Below are 18151 nucleotides of genomic sequence, written 5' to 3' on the forward strand. Positions count from 1 at the left end.
TCTAGGGCAACAGAGAATTTAATATAGTGGATAGAACATTGAACTGGGAGTCAGATAGAATTGGATTCTAATGCTGCTTCAGGCCCTTACTAGGTGTGGGATTCTGGGCAACCTACTTAATCTTACTAAGCCTCAGTTTATCCATCTATAAAATAGGAATAGTCATAGGTATCACAGGAGTGTTGTGAGAATTGAATGAGGATGTGTAAAGAACTTTGTAAGCCTTGATATATAAATATCAGCTATGGTTGTTATTACTAATATGTTATGGATGGGAGAGATTCATTGGAACAGGACTTGAAGGAATAGTTGCTATTGCCTTGTTAGAAAGCACTGTTAATCACAAAAATAAATAAAAGAAGTACAAAATGCTAAGGAAGATGAGAAACACCATAAGGGCAGAAATTCAAAGGGATACATATGTTTGCAAATATGGGTGGTTTTTTTTTGTGAAGGGAGCTGAACATATAGTTCGTGAAGCTGGACCAAAAAAGCTAAAACAATAAATGGGGACAATAGAAAAGTGAGGGATATACTATTACTAGAATAAAATGAGGACACCTTCATTGCAAGCCTCCCTCAGACTACAACTCTACCAATTTTCCACCCAACTATAAGGTCGCCAGGGCAAGCACAATGTCACCTCAAATTTGAACCTTCCTCAGAGTCTATCCCAGTGCTCTAAATGCAGTGGGGACTTAATAATGTTTGCTGGGTTCTACTAACTGAATTGTGCCTTCTGGCCTCATAGACCAATAGAAGATCAGGGCTGGATGGGACCTTAGAACTTACTGATTTCAACCACTTACAGAGGAGGAGACTGAGAGGCCTAGAGATCTCAATGCCTTGACCAGCTTCCCTCAGCTAGTAATCATGGCAGAATCATAATGTGAACCATGGTCTTCTGACTTCGCAGTAAGCATACTGTTTCAGATATATCATGCTGCATCCTTCTGACTCAACTCCACCCACATTGAAGCTTAATACAATCATGGAAAATAGATGGGTCATTTTTTTTAAGCTGACACTAGTACAGAATGTGGTATAGTATGTGGGTAAGAAAGGATTGAAATTCAGACTTCTGATTACTAACATTGTCAAAACGTTCCTCTGTGAAATCACATCAGAACTGAGCTTGAAGAAATGGAAAATGACAATATATGTATTTGCCTGGGTAAAAAGTATCCCTCTGGGAGACCCCATTGGATGAACTTCCAGGGAGTGATGGGTCTATGATGAGAGTTGAATGAGGTCTTGCAGTACTGACCAGGCTGTCACTGCAATGATTTGTGCCCGTTTCTGAATGAACGCAGACGGTGGCCGCAAACACAGGCATATGGTCTTTATGATTGACTGTGGCACCAAACAGGCCCATTCTGTCATGCTGTTCTATTTCAGCAAACACAGTGCTCTGCAGTTCAAACTGTTGGGTCCTGGGGAATGGCAATATGGTACAGTATTGCTGGGCAATTATGGAGTGCTCCAGAACAGCTTTCCCCATCCCAGATGGGTATAAGAATTGCCTTACATTCAGCTGAACTAAATGAGGAACTTGGAACAAAGCAAAAACAGAACAACAACAACAAAAAAACCAACCAACCGTGGTTGGGGTTAAATAGAAAGATTTTTCTTCTTGGCTTGATCTTAGGAATAGGCAGATTTCTTTCCTCTCCCGCCCCCAAAAAGGAAGAAAACACACACGCCTCCCCTACCAGCCAATCTGTATCTCTCACTTCCTGCAAAACCTGGCTTTAGAAGTCACTTTGTCCAGGAAGCATTTCTTGGTTAGCCCACCAGATTCAGATCATAGAGTTCAAATTAGAGAGATTATTAATTTATCCAACACTCATGGACCCCACATTTATTTACATTAATTTATGTTACTTGGTGTTTATAAGCATTATTTTGTTTGTGTTCATTCTCTATCTCCAACTAGAGGTATCAGCTGTAGCATTTTAGAAAAGATACTTGACTGGGAGTCACATGATCAAAGAACTAGAGAATATTACAAGGGAATTTAGAGACTGTCAACTTGAAGCCTTTGTAATAGTATTATAGGTGAGTAATAAAAGAGATGAAATAACTTGACCATGTCACATGGAGAGTTGTGTGAGAGCTGAGACAAGAAACGTAGACTCACAGGCCCATATCTTTCTCTGAGATAACATTTGTAAATGTAAGATAATAGTTGTAAAAAGTGCTTAGCACAGTGCCTGGCATGTAGCAGGTACTATATTTATACACACATATGTATATGCATATGCATATGTATATGTCTGTGCATATGTATATGTATATATTTACATGGTATCCTGCACTAGGTGGCATAATGGATAGAGCACTAGGCTTGGGATCAGGAAAACTCATCTTCATGAGTTAAAATCTAGCCTCCGATACTTGCTAACTCTGTGACTCTTGACCCTGTTTACCTCAGTTTCTCATCTATAAAATGAGCTAGAAAAGGAAATGGCAAGCCACTTCAGCATCTTTGCTAAAAACAAAACACAAACAAAAAACAAAACAAAAACCAATCCCCAAATAGAAACAAACAAACAAACCAAACAAATGGCGTCATGGAGAGTCAGACACAATTGAAATGACTCAACAGCAGCAACAATATGTAAAAGCTTATTCCCACCCCCTCCTCTTCTCCCCGATTATAGTGTACTGTCTGGAGACAGCTGTATGACTCTGGACAAGTCATTTTTTAACCTCTCTGCACCTTACTCTCCTTATCTATAAAATGAGAATAATATTTGCACTTCCTTCAAAGTGTTATTATGAGGATTACTTTAGATCATTTTTTGTAAAGTGCTTTATAACCAGAAAGTTCTATGTAAATGTGAACTGTGAATATTCCTTTTTCTTAGCTGCTATAGGTGCCACAACACAGGAAGTGTGTCTATATCTCTTAGAAAGAATCACTTTCAGTACATCCATTGGGGAGTGGCGGGCTCGGTAGATGATGTAGCTTAGGCAAAGTTAATTGTTTTTTGGCCTGGATCTTTGATTTCACTGCTGTGTGGAACTTTTGGTGAGGAAATTCTCTCTAATAATGTATATCTCAGCAACTGTTCTTCAACTTATACTTTAGAGAGTTTCTTAAGGAACATAGGAATTAAGTGACTTGTTCATGATTGCCCAGCCATCATGTGTCATGGGTCAGGACTTAAATCCAAGCAGCTTGACTCTAGAACTGGCACTATCTTTTCCACTCTTACTACAGTACCTCCCCAAATATCTATTTAAAGTTCATTAAAAAAAATTAATATTTTTGTGGCCTTCAATTTATTCAATCTGAAGCCAAGAAATCAGCTCCTATTTCTCACCAGAATGTGGTTGGTTGTTTGTTTGCTGCCATATGATTTTCTAAAGGACTTTTTCCAGCAAGGATCCTAAACCACATTTTTTAAGAACCCAAATTTATGAAACATTTACAAGTTTATAAAACATTTTTCTCATGACTCTGTGAGGTAGGTAGTGCAAGTATCATTATTGTCATTTAAATAAGAGGAAACCAAGGCTCAGAGAACTAAGGTGACTTGCCAGTGGTCCTACCTGAATGAAGAGGAATGATGTCAAGAAATTAAAGTGAAATGGTACAGCTCTACCAGAATTTCCATAGCGATCTGTTCTGATCATCAATAGTAGTAGAACCTCTATTTGTATTCCACATGTTAGTACTCAGAATGTGAGTGGTACTCAAGAAAATGGAGTCAAGAAGAGCTGGACCAGATCAAACACATTTATGTAAAGGAAACCTGTGCTTTAGGTGTTAATAATTTTAAGAGCACTCAGGAATTCATTTTCAAGGTAGCTTTAAGTGGAAGATTCCAAAAGAACAGAAAAAAAAAAACCTCTACACATGATAAAAAAGTGGCAAAGTAAATTATTAGTAAATACTAATCCATATACTACTTATTTATCTATAAAACCTTTGTGAGAATGGTTTCTTCACTTAAAAAGGTCCTTAATAAAAACATGAGAAAGAAATAGGCAGGCTTTTTCCTACTGTTGTCTACAGTAGATCGTATCTTCACAGGCAAAAAAAGGCATCAGTATTATAGAACACAAAACATTGCTTATTGTTTTTTCATATATAATTATCAATTTGCATTTGTTTGGTAAAAACAAAGCTTAAGAGAGCAAGATTCTTGAGACTCCATGTGTCTTCCATGCACATGGTAAGATCATACAGGATAGCTTTATAGATTCAACCATAAAAATAAATTTGTTTAATGCTCTCACTATAACTATTAAACTTGGTATAAGACCAGAGATATAGTCATCACAGTTACTTACCTCTACCACAGATAATATACTCTGTAAAGTCCAAATGAGAGAGGTATTTCCCACATATATGGTGAGGTTCTTCAGAAACTGTGTTCTCAAATGGCATTGTGCCAATTGCTTTGAGACCCTGAACACTGTTAGGTTTCCTCAGTGTGATCTATAGCCACTCAAAAGAGATCATACTAATCTATAGATGGGAAACTAAATGCAGGAAAATGCATATTTTCCAAATTCTACTATACAGTTGGAAGAATTGCATTGACAATCCAATGAGTTATGAGCTGAGGCCAGAACAGAATAATAAATAGCTGGTGAGAGTGTTAGATCACAGTTGAGAAACTGCATCTATTGTGCCCAAGTTATATATACACTATATATACACATGCATATGTATGTATATATATATATATGTACACATATGTATATACACATGCACACACATACATATAAATGTGTATGCATCTATATGCTTATGCATATATATATATACATACATACATACATATCTATATCTATATCAATATATATCTTAGTGATTCTCTGAGGGTTTTGGATTGTCATTATTTACTGATGTACCTCCCTTCTTCTGTCCTAGTGAGTCTTCCCTTTTTAATAGAGAAAAACAGTTAAGCAAAATTAATAGATAAAATAACTAAGAGTGATAATGGATTTAACATTGTACATCCATTATCTTCCACTTCTCCGCTGAGAAGGGAAAACAGTGTTTCATCATCTGTCTTCTGGGACCAAGGCTGGTTATTTAATCTGAGTTCATCTGCCTTTTAATATTGTTTCAATTTACATTATTGTAGTCATTGTGTATTTTGCTTCTACTGATTCTGTTTCCTTCACTCTACATCAGTTCATATAAATTTATCCATGTTATTTTTGGAATTCTTCATACTCACCATGTTTATAGTACAATACTATTCCATTTAATTCATATATCACAATTTGTTCAGCCATCCTTCATCAATAAATCCCATGTTTTCTTTGACACTAATATTCTCCTGGTATTTGTAGTCACTGCAAATCATGGAATACTAACTATAATCTCTGAAGAATCTAAATTGCAATTGGCTCGAAGGGCAACGTGAAGACTCATGATGCCTGTCAGCAGACTGTGATGTATTGCTAATGATCACTTGTACAGGAGAAGTGGTGCAAAAGGCATTATCCATAACACATATGACTGTAAAGGGAGGTGATTGACCTAACCATGTAGTGAGAGTAATAGGTAGCAGATACACTGCCCATGGGTTGAAATAGTACCTAGGAAGTATTAAAAGATTCAAAGGAAGAAATCCAATGTCATGACTAGACCCTCTAGAGAGGGTGGACATGGTCATGGATGATAAGGTATGAGAAGGCATGGAACAGTTGTCATCTACACCAGTTGCAGGAATTAATCAAACCAATAAATGACTAATTCATTGAAGGTCATTGTGTGAAACTACAAGTTTAAGTAAGAGAAAAATTGAGAAAGGTTGAAAATTACTAAATATTTTTAAAAGATTAATAAAATAATGTATTCACCAAAGATGTGTAAAATAATAGTGAATTATTATGTGAATAAAAATCTCCTTAATCAATTAAAATATAACATGTCAGATTAGTGTCAGCTAGGTGATATACTGGATAAGAGCACTGGGCCTGGAGTCAGGAAGACCTGAGTTCAAATCCATACACAGACACTTACTAGTTGTATGGCCATGGGAAAATCACTTAACCTTTGTCTGCCTCAGTTTCCTTAACTGTAAAATGGGGATCATAATAGAACCTACCTCCCAGGGTGTTTGTGAAGATCAAATGAGATGACATTTGTAAAGTACATTACATTCCCAACAATACAGGGCCTGGCACACAATAGGCCCTTACTAAATACTCATTCTCTTACCTCTCTTTTCCCCATTGGATAGCATAGGTTAGAAGAGAGAATCTGAAGGCAGGGCTGAGAGCAATGGATGGAAGTTTCAGAGAGGCAAGTTTTGTCTGGATGTAAGAGAAAAACAAAACAAAACCAAAAACTTCCTTAAAATGGAGCTGTCCCAAAGTATAAGAAATTGCCTCAGAATATAGTGGGTTATCACTTCCTGGAGGTCTTTATGCAAAGGCTGGATAGGAATAGTTGAGAATATTGTTGGGATTCTTTTAGCAGTTTGTATTGGACTAGATGGTCATTAGGGCCCTTTTCAAGTCTAAAATTCTGTGACTGAGACGCATTCAAAGCACAGGGATTTGTGTAACTCAGCATCATGGTGGCTAGGGATACCAGACAGGCCAGGGAATATTTTTTTTTTTGAGGCAATCAGGGTTAAGTGACTTGGCCAGAGTCACACAGCTAATAAGTGTCTGGGGCTAGATTTGAACTCAGGACCTCCTGACTCCAGGGCTGGTACTCTATCTACTGTGTCACTTAGCTGCCTGAACATTTTTTTCAAAGAATTTATACATTATCGCTTGAAGCCCAGGGACTGTAAGGTTATGACTGAGGGGTAGAAGGCAGAGAGAGCAAAGAACATGGCCAATGTGTAAACAAATGATTTGCAAACCATATTAAAGAGCAAGGTTTCCATGAGCAGAAACCCACTTGACTTCCATTTTGTAAGCACTTCAATTCTGCTTTCCTTGGGGACTCCTTGTCATATGCCCATCATACCTATTGGGTAATTTGGTATTGAACTGAGCTTATTTTCAGCTGTTCCTTAAAGACTTCTTTCCAGAATAAATAGGTCAGAATCATGAACCTATAATAAGCTTTGGATTTTCACTTGGAAATATTAGCATATCTGCAATACTGCCAGTTAATCAGAATACTCATGTAATCAGAATATTCCATTTCATAACTATGTTCAGTTTACTATATGATATCATGAGAAGAATGGAGGATATCACAGTGGCCTTGAAGGCAAGGGGCTTGGACTGGATTATCTCGAGTTTCCTTCCAGCTTAATGCTAAATCTCACCTTCATGTTTTATTTCATACATTTTCTGCATGTAATCTCCTCCCTTCTTCTTGTCATTCATCCAAATCTATGCTTTTCCTTTAAGGCCTAGATCTAGTGAAGGTTCAGAAATCCCCCACGAATATTTCCTCAAACACTGACAACCCCCCGGGTCCATTTTTCTTTCTTCAATTTTTTTTTTTCTGAGCACCTACTCCGCAATGGTGCTACCCCACTCAGCACTTGATTGTATACCATCACTGATTACTCTTTGGTTATTTCATATGCTTTAGCTCTGTGCCCCTAATGAGACTGTCACATTGGGAGCTAACATAATGATAGGTTTTGTAGTATTTTATCTTATGCATTTTTTATGTTTTAATTAGCATTAGACTTCCTTGTAAATATACTCACTACCTGCCTTTGACTTGTAGGATCTGGAGTCATAATAAGCCTATTTTTACCTCAGGTAAATGAATTGAGGTACCCTACGCATGGTTCACCAGGAATGTGGCCTTAGAGAGAGCAAGTAGACATTGAAAACCCGCAAGGTTTCTAATGTCTTGAAGTGCATCTATCACTTGCCACGTGGGCAGGACAAGAATGGGAGGATATTGAACATAGGGTGGACAGGGTAATAAGTCAGAAATTTGGGTAGAGATGGGCACAAGGGAAAGAGTAGGCTCTTGGGATCATGGATCTAGAATTGGAGATACTTCAAAGGCCATCTAATCCAACCCCTTCATTTTAAAGATGAAGCCCTGGGGAGGTTTATGTAACTAGCTCATGGTTGCAAGGTCACAAAGGTAGTAAGCTTCAAAGATGGGACATGAACACAATTCCTGTAGGTCCAAAGTTGCAAACCAGGGCTCTTCCCACTGTCACAGGCTGCTTCCTAGTCTGTCGATGAGGCACATGGGTGATGAGTCATGGCAGTGAAGATGAGCAGGTGAGGGAGGGGGCTGATGTATGAGTGGATCAAGTACTCTCCAAGTGTGTTGTTCATGACCTCTAAATTTTCTGCATTGGGGCAAAGCCCAAGCTGCTTCATGTAATTATGGATCTCATAGGATTAGAGGATTTAGAACTGGAAGGAAATTTGAAGATACTCTTCCCCAGCCATCTAGCAAGACACAACCTCTCTGGGCTTAATTTCCTCATCTGCAAAGCCAGAGAGGAGTTGACTCAGTGAGGCTTGGAGGTATCTTAACAGGTCTAGATGTTACTTTGGTGTAATTTATACTCTTGTAGAGAGTACTTCTCAGTAACCTTGCCATTCATGTCCAACTTTTTCTCCCCACAGCTCCAAATGAAGATGAGCGAGCGAGCTGTCTCACTCAGCACCATGGTGCCCCTCCCACGTAGTGCCTATTGGCAGCACATCACTCGGCAGCACAGCACTGGTCAGCTGTATAGCTTACAAGGTGAGCAGGACCAGGGGAGACACCTCTCTCAGTGTAGCCTGGAGTATCATTAACCTTGTTGGTTGCCTCTGTTGACTCATTAAGAGTTTGCTAAAACCTACTTAGATATTCTACCCACTCTGAAAGTTATTCCATCAAAATAGTAAATATGGTCAGTTTGGCATGACCTATTCTTGGAGAACTTAAATGCACATTGATTCTTTTCCCAAATACTTACAAATCATTGCTTTAATAATTAGGATTTTAGAAAGACTAGAACACAAATTTAATCATCTGGAGTTTGCATATACACAATCATTTGTTTTTGAAAAGAAGGTTAATACTTAATTGAATCATAAGACCACAGATTTAGAACTTGAAGGGGGCTGAGGCCTCATTTAGTCTAGCCCCCTCCTTTGACAGATGAGGTAGGACCAGGAAGCATGAAATGACCAGCAAAAGATGAATCAAGTAATCACAGCCAAGATTAGAGCCCAGCTCCTCAAACTATTGGTCTTTAAATTCCATAGCCCCACTTGTGTTCATGATCTCTGACTCAGTAAGAATGACATATTTTGGAGTCAGAAGACCTGGATTTGAACTCCTATTCTATCATTTACTACCTATATGACCTCACATAACTCACACTTTGCTAGGTCTACACCTTTTTCATGTATGGAAAAGGATTGGACTAAATGAGCTTTAAGGCCCTTTCCATCTCTAAATGTATGATCCTGTGATCTTAATAATGTTTGCGAGTTCTTTCAGTAGCTTAGGATGTGTAGTATATTAATGCCTGATCATTTTAATTTGTTTAGGGGGAAACTAGATACTTCTCTAGACCTTTTATTTGCCCTATTTACCTCATATTTCAACTTCATGTTACACATTTTGGTTTTGTTCCTCCTAGTTGAAATATCCTTAGAAGAGAAAACTGAAGCAAAATGAGTTGAACAACTCCCTAGTCTTGTTACCATGTTATCATTGTTCTCTTCACCCTCTAAGGAGCAGTCCTATCCATGTTTTATTCTTCACATTTTCCCCAAAGTGTTTACCCTCACCAAAACCTACCCCTCCTTTTTGTTGCTTAGAACCATTGCTGTTCCTTGCTGGTCTGAGCATTCTAGGCATGATTCTGATAGGACTGTGTTATTCTTTCTTAGCTATCTTCCATTGCCTTCCCTTGTTTCCATGTGTTATACAAGCCATCTTAAATCTGAGATGGTCAGGGATGTCCTTGTGCAGCCACATCAATATTCTTAGACAGCTCTCCCTTTCCCTCCTCTTAGACACCATTTATATAGGGCAGTGAGTGGCAACTGGATAGAGTGCTAGGCCTGGGAACAGGAAGACTCATCTTCTTGAGTTCAAATCTGGACTCAGATACTTACTAGCTGTGTGACCCTGGGTAAGCCACTTAATCCCATTTGCCTCAGTTTCCTCATCTGTAAAATGAGCTGGGGAAGGAAATGGCAAACCACTCCAGTATCTTTTCCAAGAAAACCCCAAAATGAGGTCATGAAGAATTAGACATGACTCAATAAGAAAGACATCATTTTTATATCTTCAGAATTTCATTTTTGAGTGCTCCTGTCATCCTTTTGTGAGCTACTTTTCCTGTAGAATTTTCACCTGCTATTTATCATTTATGTGAAGTCTTTGAAATCTGTGTTCCCAACATATAGTGTTCCATATAATATTTGGCATTCCTCTCCTGTCATAAATTCTAAGAAGCAGTTAATTGTAGGCGAGGTTCCCGTTGTCTCAACTTCAGCAACTACTTCCTTCTTGTTGATCAGAATCAGGTCCAGAATTATAAAGCAGTCCCCCTTGTCACTTCTTCCATCTTTTGCAGAACAAGATCATAATTGCAACAAGTCAAGATTTTCTCCAACTGCTGTGTTTTTAGTAGCGAGACAGAGATAAAAATATATCTGACAGTTAAAGCTCTCAGTCACTACTCATTCATTGCTCTGTGTTAGGTTTGTGATCCGAACTAATTTGAATTGATCTTCCTGTCCATGTGGCCTGTGGTAGTTCACAATATAATTTCTATTTTACCCTTCATTAACTTTTACTCCCATGCTTTCTCTATCTTATTCCCCCTCAAGTCCTGAATTTCCTTACAGGAGTATATCTTAATATACAATGATACTTCATTATTCTTTTTAAAAATCTTGTTTATTTAGTACATCACAACTTTCCTAAAATTAATAAAGATATATCATTTTAGTTCTGCACCTTCATTTCTGAATATATATTCCCACCTTCCTTACTCAGTGTACCATTCTCTGTAACAAAGAATAAGAAAGAGAAAAAAAATAGCAGTTCAGCAAAACTAACCAACATATTAGTCATGTGTGATAGTACAGGCAGTGTTCCACACATATAGTCCCTCACCTCTATGAAAAATGGAGGCGAGTGCATTTTCTCATCTATTTTCCTGAGTCATACTTTGACATTATAATTATATTGCAATTCAATTTCATTTTATTGTCCTTTTCATTTGTATATATATATATATATATATATATATATATATATATATATATATATATATATATATATATATATATAAAATGTTTGTATGTATGTGTGTGTGTGTTCCGTACACAAACACAATTAGCTGTTTTATTGACTTTAAATAATGTAAACTTTTCCATATTCACATTTTAGTCATGGGATAGGTCCCATCCCACTAGGTCTCAGTTCTACATATGAAGCCACATTTTCCTCTTTTCATCTCTAGCTCACCTTCTTTGTTATCCATGCTCAATGCAATCATATATAGACATCTGAAGGTTTTATTATTGTTGCTTTTCTTTGATATTACTACCTATGAATTACTAGTTCTTCTGCTTCCTTTGTTATTCTTATATCTCTCTATGGTATCTGACTTGGCAGATATACCTGGGCAGTTCTCCCCCTCCCCCTTCTTAGTTTTAAGTCCTCTTGATCAGATTCTCAAGACATTTGTCAAGCATATTTTTACCACCAACCCCACCCTCACCTCCATTAGGTAGGTTGATGCTATCCCTAGGCAAGAGCTCTTCATTCTTATATTTTAAGCCATGATCCAAAAATACAAATCCAATTCTCATCCATAATCTTATTAGCTAGATTCACTTTTGAAATCTGCCTTCTTCTTTCAAAGTCCCTTCTTTTAATTGGCTCTGCTGATGCAAACATTACCTGTGACCCTACAGTCTTCTGTTATTTGCCTAGGACTTCATAGATTTTTAGCAATGTTACCAAGGTTCCTACTGGTGGTATAATTTGTCCCCTCATCAATCACCAGGAGGTAGTAGTGGTTGTCAGGTTTGACAGGTCTTGGATACATCCTCTATGAAGACACAAATCTTTCTTTTATTTGTCAGATCTACAGATAGCTGCCTTGGTAGCTCTCAGCAGGTAGTCACCAATTACCACCACTCCTCTATTCTTTCTCTGACCATTACTAGATGACTTCTCACCTGATGTGACTTGTTGATATATTATTATTCCACAGAGTACAAAAAAGTTGCCTTACAGGATGGTTTGCCTCTCCCATCATACCTATCATTTAGTTCCAAATCTTCAGTGGTTCTTATTCTTTCTGTCTCCCTTCTACCACATTCTTTAGTTGTCTGGCTTCCCAATACAATTTAGGATTACTCTGTTTCTTATCCTATCCTTTTTTTCTCCTTTGTTTACTTCCTAAAGCTTTTCTTCTCTCCTTTCAAGGAAGAGTTCATTGATTTTTGTAACCTTGGGAATAGCAATATGTTCTAATCCTTTCACCTTCTGTAGGATGAAGATTAGTACTCTTTTTACATATGTAGGTTTACCTGATATTGGTAGAAACATAGGCATTGTACTCTCTCCGCAGGTCATCATAAAGGATCTCTTTTAATTATTGTTGGTTACTTGTGGCTAACACTGCTAGCAAATTGCTTGTTTGGACAATGTTTTGCCTATTTAGGGTTCTTGGGGAGCTTCATAATTTAGTAATGGTTGGGCTTCACATTTATTTTGCAACATAACATGCAGCTGCCTTGATTGCCAAGGAGTATTTTTGTGCTGAACCCTAATGGGAACAGTCCCAGTTCTTAAATGAGAATTCAATTGCCAGCCAGGTGCTAGCAGCTAAATTTAATTACCCTCCTCATTCTTCCTTTTCTACCTAAGCTTTGATCCTTCTTGCTGAACAGTAATTCCTTCTCCAATACTTGAGTATTTCAAAAGTTATGTGATTTCTTTAAAGTAGGTTGGATCATAGATTCAGAACTAAAAGGGATGTCATGGGCCATCAAGTGCAATGCTTTCATTGTACAGGTGAGGAAACTGACTCCCAGGTAGGTTAAGTGACCTGCAAAGACAGAGTATTAATTTACGCTAACACAGGTTATAAGCTTTCAACACCTGAGTTCAGAGGATCCCTCGTTTTGCCAGCATCAATACTCTCTCTGCTTCATCTAGATCTTGCTATTGACTAGCTTTGTGATCATGGAAATGTTGAACTAATATTCCTTCGTTTAACATACATTGACACTGACTAACACAGTACTTTGCATAGTGCTAAGTTCCTAATATGTGAGTCATATAATTGTAGGGTTTGAAGAGATCATTTAGTCCAATCTTTTTATTCTATAGATTAAGAAATAGAATTATTGAATGAATCAGTGAGTGAAGTCACTTAATCTCTTAGCTCATCATTTTTCTGGTCTGTAAAACAAGGAAGTTGAGCTAGATGAATTTTAAGGCTCTTTCAAGATTTTAGATTCTGTAATCTGTAATTCAGCCATTCTGAGAGAATAGAAAAGATGCAAGAAAACAAAAACAAAAAACCTACCTGCTCTTCTTTCCCACAGTCATTGAAAGTCTGACTAAATGAAAACAATAACAAATAATTGCTAGCATTAATGTAGTATTTTATGATTGGCAAAGTGCTTTACTGGAATTATCTCATTTGATTCTTTGAACAGCTCTGTGAGGTAAGTGCTTTTATTATCCCTACTTTAGAAATGAGGAAACAGGCTCAGAGAGATTAAGTGATTTACTCAGGGTTACACAGCTATTAAATATCTCAGGCAGGATTTGAATCCAGGTCTTCCTAGCTCAATAAGTACTGTAGCAATTATCTCGGGATATGGCCCTGCCTCAACTCATTCCACATTCATTCATTCAGGATATTACTTACACACAGACACACAGAAACATGCACATACAAGAATGTCTCTAACAGCTTTGAGTTTTTAGAGCTTAAATACGCACTAAGTTTTTTGGATCACACCAGAGAGAGCATATCTCATGAATGAGACACATTTACTCTATTCTCTGTCCTTCCTCCGAACATTATAGGCAAAATGGTTCTTCTAATGCATACCCCAACCAAAGAAGAAAAAGTCATGGAGAGTAGTAAATTGGTAAGGTAATGCCCAGGACCATGTTGATTGATGAGTTTGGAAGAACATTGCTTTGACATTTAGGACATTTATCCTGGTTATGTGATATTTGTTGATATATTTCTGATTAGCTTCCATGTCAAGCCTGAGGGATAGCACAGGAAGTTACCTATCCAGTATTTTTATGGAAGTTATACTATAGAATATAATTATTATATATCATATACAAGATAACAAATATCATTACTGAGATTATGTATATGCATGTATATGGATATGTATGTATGTATGTGTGTATGTATATATATCCAGTATTATTATTGAAATTTTTAGGAAAGTTTCTATCTTGAGTAAAAATTGAGAGGTCACAGCATTCTCCCCACAATTCTAGTCATAGGGAGCCATCTGCTGGTTAATATGGGGATTTGTATTTTATTTAATTTTTTCCACGGTGACATGGAACTTATGTAACCTATGTCTTGTCTATATCATGCCTGATAGATTAGTTGACTGGAAGAACTCTTTTGAAATTTTGTAGCCATAGACAGTGAGTACATAAAATGGAATGGGTAGACATCCACATGTAAGTTGTAAGATTGACAGCTTTGAGATAGAATATGAAGCAACAGAATCACAAGATTTAGAGCTAGAAGGGACTTCTACTCCAAATGACTTATCTTACGGCTCATCAGAGTGAAAGAGAAAAAGTGCCTTCTGGTACAAGTAATATGTTAGCAGAAATAGGATTTAAAACCAAGCCCTCTGACTCCAGATCTGGGGTGCTTGCTGCAATCCCCCTCTTTCCGTAGACAGATTATGTTACTGCAATGGGACAGAATACAATGAAAGGTAGGATTGGAGTACGTATATCTAGGTTCGAGTCCTGCTTGATCACTTCCTAGCTGTGTGACTTTGGGTCAATTACTCTCCTTTTTGGGATTCAGTATCCCCACCTGTATGATGAAGTCCATACCCTGTAAGAGTGTTGTTAGACTATCTGTTTTGAAAGGTGTCTCTAATTCTAGAGGCAGAGGTAGTGCAATGGTGAGAATGCTGGACTTTGAGTCAGGAAGACCTGAGTTCAAATGTGGCCTTAGATGCTTACTAGCTATGTGACCCTGGTCAAGTAATTAAGAAAAAACCCCCCACAACTTTCTGTCTCAGTTTCTTCATCTATAAAATGTGGATAATAATATCACCCACCTCCCAGGGCTGTTGTGAGAATAAAACAAAATAATATTTGTAAAGTGCTTAGCACAGTGCCTGGCACCTACCCATAGTAGGTGTTTAATAAATATTTGTTAATATTAGTCTATTAGTCTATGGCTCTCTGATTTCATAACTTGATTTTTAACTTTAACCATCATGTTTAATTCTTTTTGGACAAGATGGTTCAAGTCCTCTGAAACTTCATCAAACAGAGACTTTCCCTGCCTACCGATCAGAACACTGATAGAGACTGAAGCGGTTCTTGGAAATGCTTGTGATTTGTCAGCCAATGGACCAACTTGGAGGAAAAAGAAAGCACGGCAACAGAGGAGCAAGGACAAAAAACGAAAAGGAAATACTGGCTAATTTGCTGTGAATCAGAAGTTCTGCAATATATACATTATATATTTTTTACCTTTGCCAAGATAAAAAATGATGTATAGATATCAAATATTTGTTTCAGAGTTTACAGCTGGACAGAAAATGAGTTATACCATTGGTTGGTTTTGTATGATAGATACTGTGTCCTTTGCAAATATCTGTCTTTGTGGATTGCTGTGACTTTGCTTTCATCAGTTTTAACTGTACTATGGTCCATGCCAATAATTATCTTGCTCTTACTTCTTGTATGTTGTGTTCCACAGTTTTTAAAACTGTTGTTCAGGTTAGTTACTGGGAACCACACTTTATTAAATGACTGGCAAATCAATCATTTGACCTGATCTTCATAGATCCAGCTTTGTTCAGAAATGACATTTTCCAAGGACTCTGTCAAGTGGCATTTATGGGATTGCATTTTTTTTAAAGCTTTTTCTTGGTTTAGAACATCTTCATAAAAGATTTTAAAATAAAACATCATTATTCACCCAGAAGGCCTCTTGCATTCAGTAATGGAACATCCTTGTTATGTGTATTCAGTGTGCCTACACATGATATAATGTTTTTTATTTTTTAAGTACCTCACCTTGTTATCATTAAGCAGAGCGCTGGGTTAAGCTCCATGAAAGTTTAACAAGGGAGGGACACAGGTATTTTACCAGGGTTTCCTAAAAGGGGTTGCCTTAGGGTGGGCTGCAATTCCAGCAGCCAAAGCCAGACCAGGATCAAAATTTTGGAAGCTGACACGTCTCTGGAAATTCAAAAAGTAGGTGAGTAACTCCTTGTGACACTATATACTCTTATTCATGTCCCAGAACATTTATTGAATATACCTAAAAAAAATGAGGCAGCTCAGCTTTTGTTTCTCATGAGTCTTATAAAAGATTCATTTATTATGAAGTTTTCCAAGTGGCATGTGGTACTGGTTAAACTCCCCAAAACTTACTCATATTAAATAATACATCAATTCATACTTATATAGATAACACTTAGGGTTGATATAAAATTTTGCTTGCAATGACCCTGTAAGGTTTGAAGTATAAGTATTCATGCCCACATTTTATAGGTGAGGAAACCGAGGCCTTTAGATGTTAAGTGGTTTGTTAATGTCATTACATTCACTCTGGTTAGCTCTTAAGTGTTAGAGTCCAAGTTAGAACCAACACCTCCTGGCTCATGGTCCAATGTTCTTTTTCCCATTACAACATATTCACTCTTTACCAAGCTTGGGAAATTTTATGAGGTGATCTACTCTGATCCAAATTACTTGGCATGACCGAGGATTTTACGAGCAGCAATGTGTTCATTTTTGGCAATGTATTACACCATTATTTTGTATTTCTGCTCACTATCTTCTACAATATCTTTTTGATCAGTTTGGCCCAAGATGTTCACTTCCCATTCTTTTCCTCACTCTTACTCTACCCTTCCCCACCCCCACCCCATTCATGTAACATAGTTCTCTTCTAAAAAATTTAGTTCAGCACATGATTTCCACCGTAGCCGTGTCCCTACCTTTATCTCATTCTTTTTTCTTCCTAGAGAATTCTTAAAGAGGAAGTCATTGATTTTCAGGGGATGAGCAGCAAAGGGAATTAAATTGGGGGACTAAATAATAGGAACAAAATTAAACATATAATTGCAAATTATGTAAAATAAAAATTACTAAAGCAATTCTAAATTTGATATTGATGCAAATGAATATTGCTGATTTTGTGAACTACAAATGAAGATTGGGTTTGGTTCTGGAAGAAAACCAAAATCTTTACAGAACAGCGTCAAAGTTTCATTGTGCAATTTGAATGTTTCACATTATTTTGTCAGCATGGACACAACACTTATGATAAAATACTTCAAGTGCCAAGATAATAAAAACTTGTTGAATGAATGAATAAATAAATGATCACATTTTATCATTATGATTACTTCTTCTTTACAAATTCCAGCACTTCTTTACCTTAGTAGATAATGTCATAAAATCGTAGAGCTAAAGAACTTCTAGCCTGGTGGCCAGCCTTCTCCAACAGAGACTTCTCTGAACTTAGCTAGGTGGATCTTTGGTGTATTAGCAACATCCTAAGTTTTTCTATCTTGGCAGGATCCACCAGAGCACACAGTCAACTAGTGTGACCTTAAAGGATCCCAGATCAGTGACTCTATTCCACAATAAGTCCTTATAGGTTATGGTAGAAGCCTTGAGAAATTTGAGAAATATAAGTTTTGACCTTAAATAAGGAGAATAGGGTTTGAAGTTTGTGGTTTCATTTTAATTCAGTCAAATTTGAAATCCAGGTGGTGAGGAATAGTACATGTGGGAAAGCAGGCGTTTTCCAAAGCTATTTTACAAATATATATAATTCAAAGAAAATCCTGAAATACATATGCAGAAATTGCAGATCCACTGAAAAACCCTTGAGCAGAAACAACACATTGTCTCAGTTCTTAAACAGTTGATATTTCAGTTTTAATTATAGATTTGGAAGAAGATTTGTTTGGAAAGGCTTCTTCTGCAGCTCTCAAAGGCTCATTTCAAGCTAAG

General features: G+C 37.2%; 1 protein-coding gene across 1 annotated transcript in view; it reads left to right on the forward strand.

Annotated features, from left to right (window-relative positions):
- Positions 1 to 17514, forward strand: part of DOK5 (docking protein 5) — a 147155-nt gene extending 129641 nt beyond the window's left edge. The window contains exons 7-8 of the mRNA XM_020984259.2: positions 8542 to 8662; positions 15414 to 17514. Coding sequence (XP_020839918.1) covers positions 8542 to 8662; positions 15414 to 15478 — 186 coding nt within the window. The 3' untranslated portion in view covers positions 15479 to 17514. The remainder of the gene's footprint in view (positions 1 to 8541; positions 8663 to 15413) is intronic.
- Positions 17515 to 18151: the final 637 nt, after the last annotated feature.

This window comes from Phascolarctos cinereus, unplaced genomic scaffold, assembly GCF_003287225.1.
Source record: "Phascolarctos cinereus isolate Bilbo 61053 unplaced genomic scaffold, phaCin_HiC Scaffold_2;HRSCAF=192, whole genome shotgun sequence".
In the NCBI taxonomy this organism is placed as follows: Eukaryota; Metazoa; Chordata; class Mammalia; order Diprotodontia; family Phascolarctidae; genus Phascolarctos; species Phascolarctos cinereus.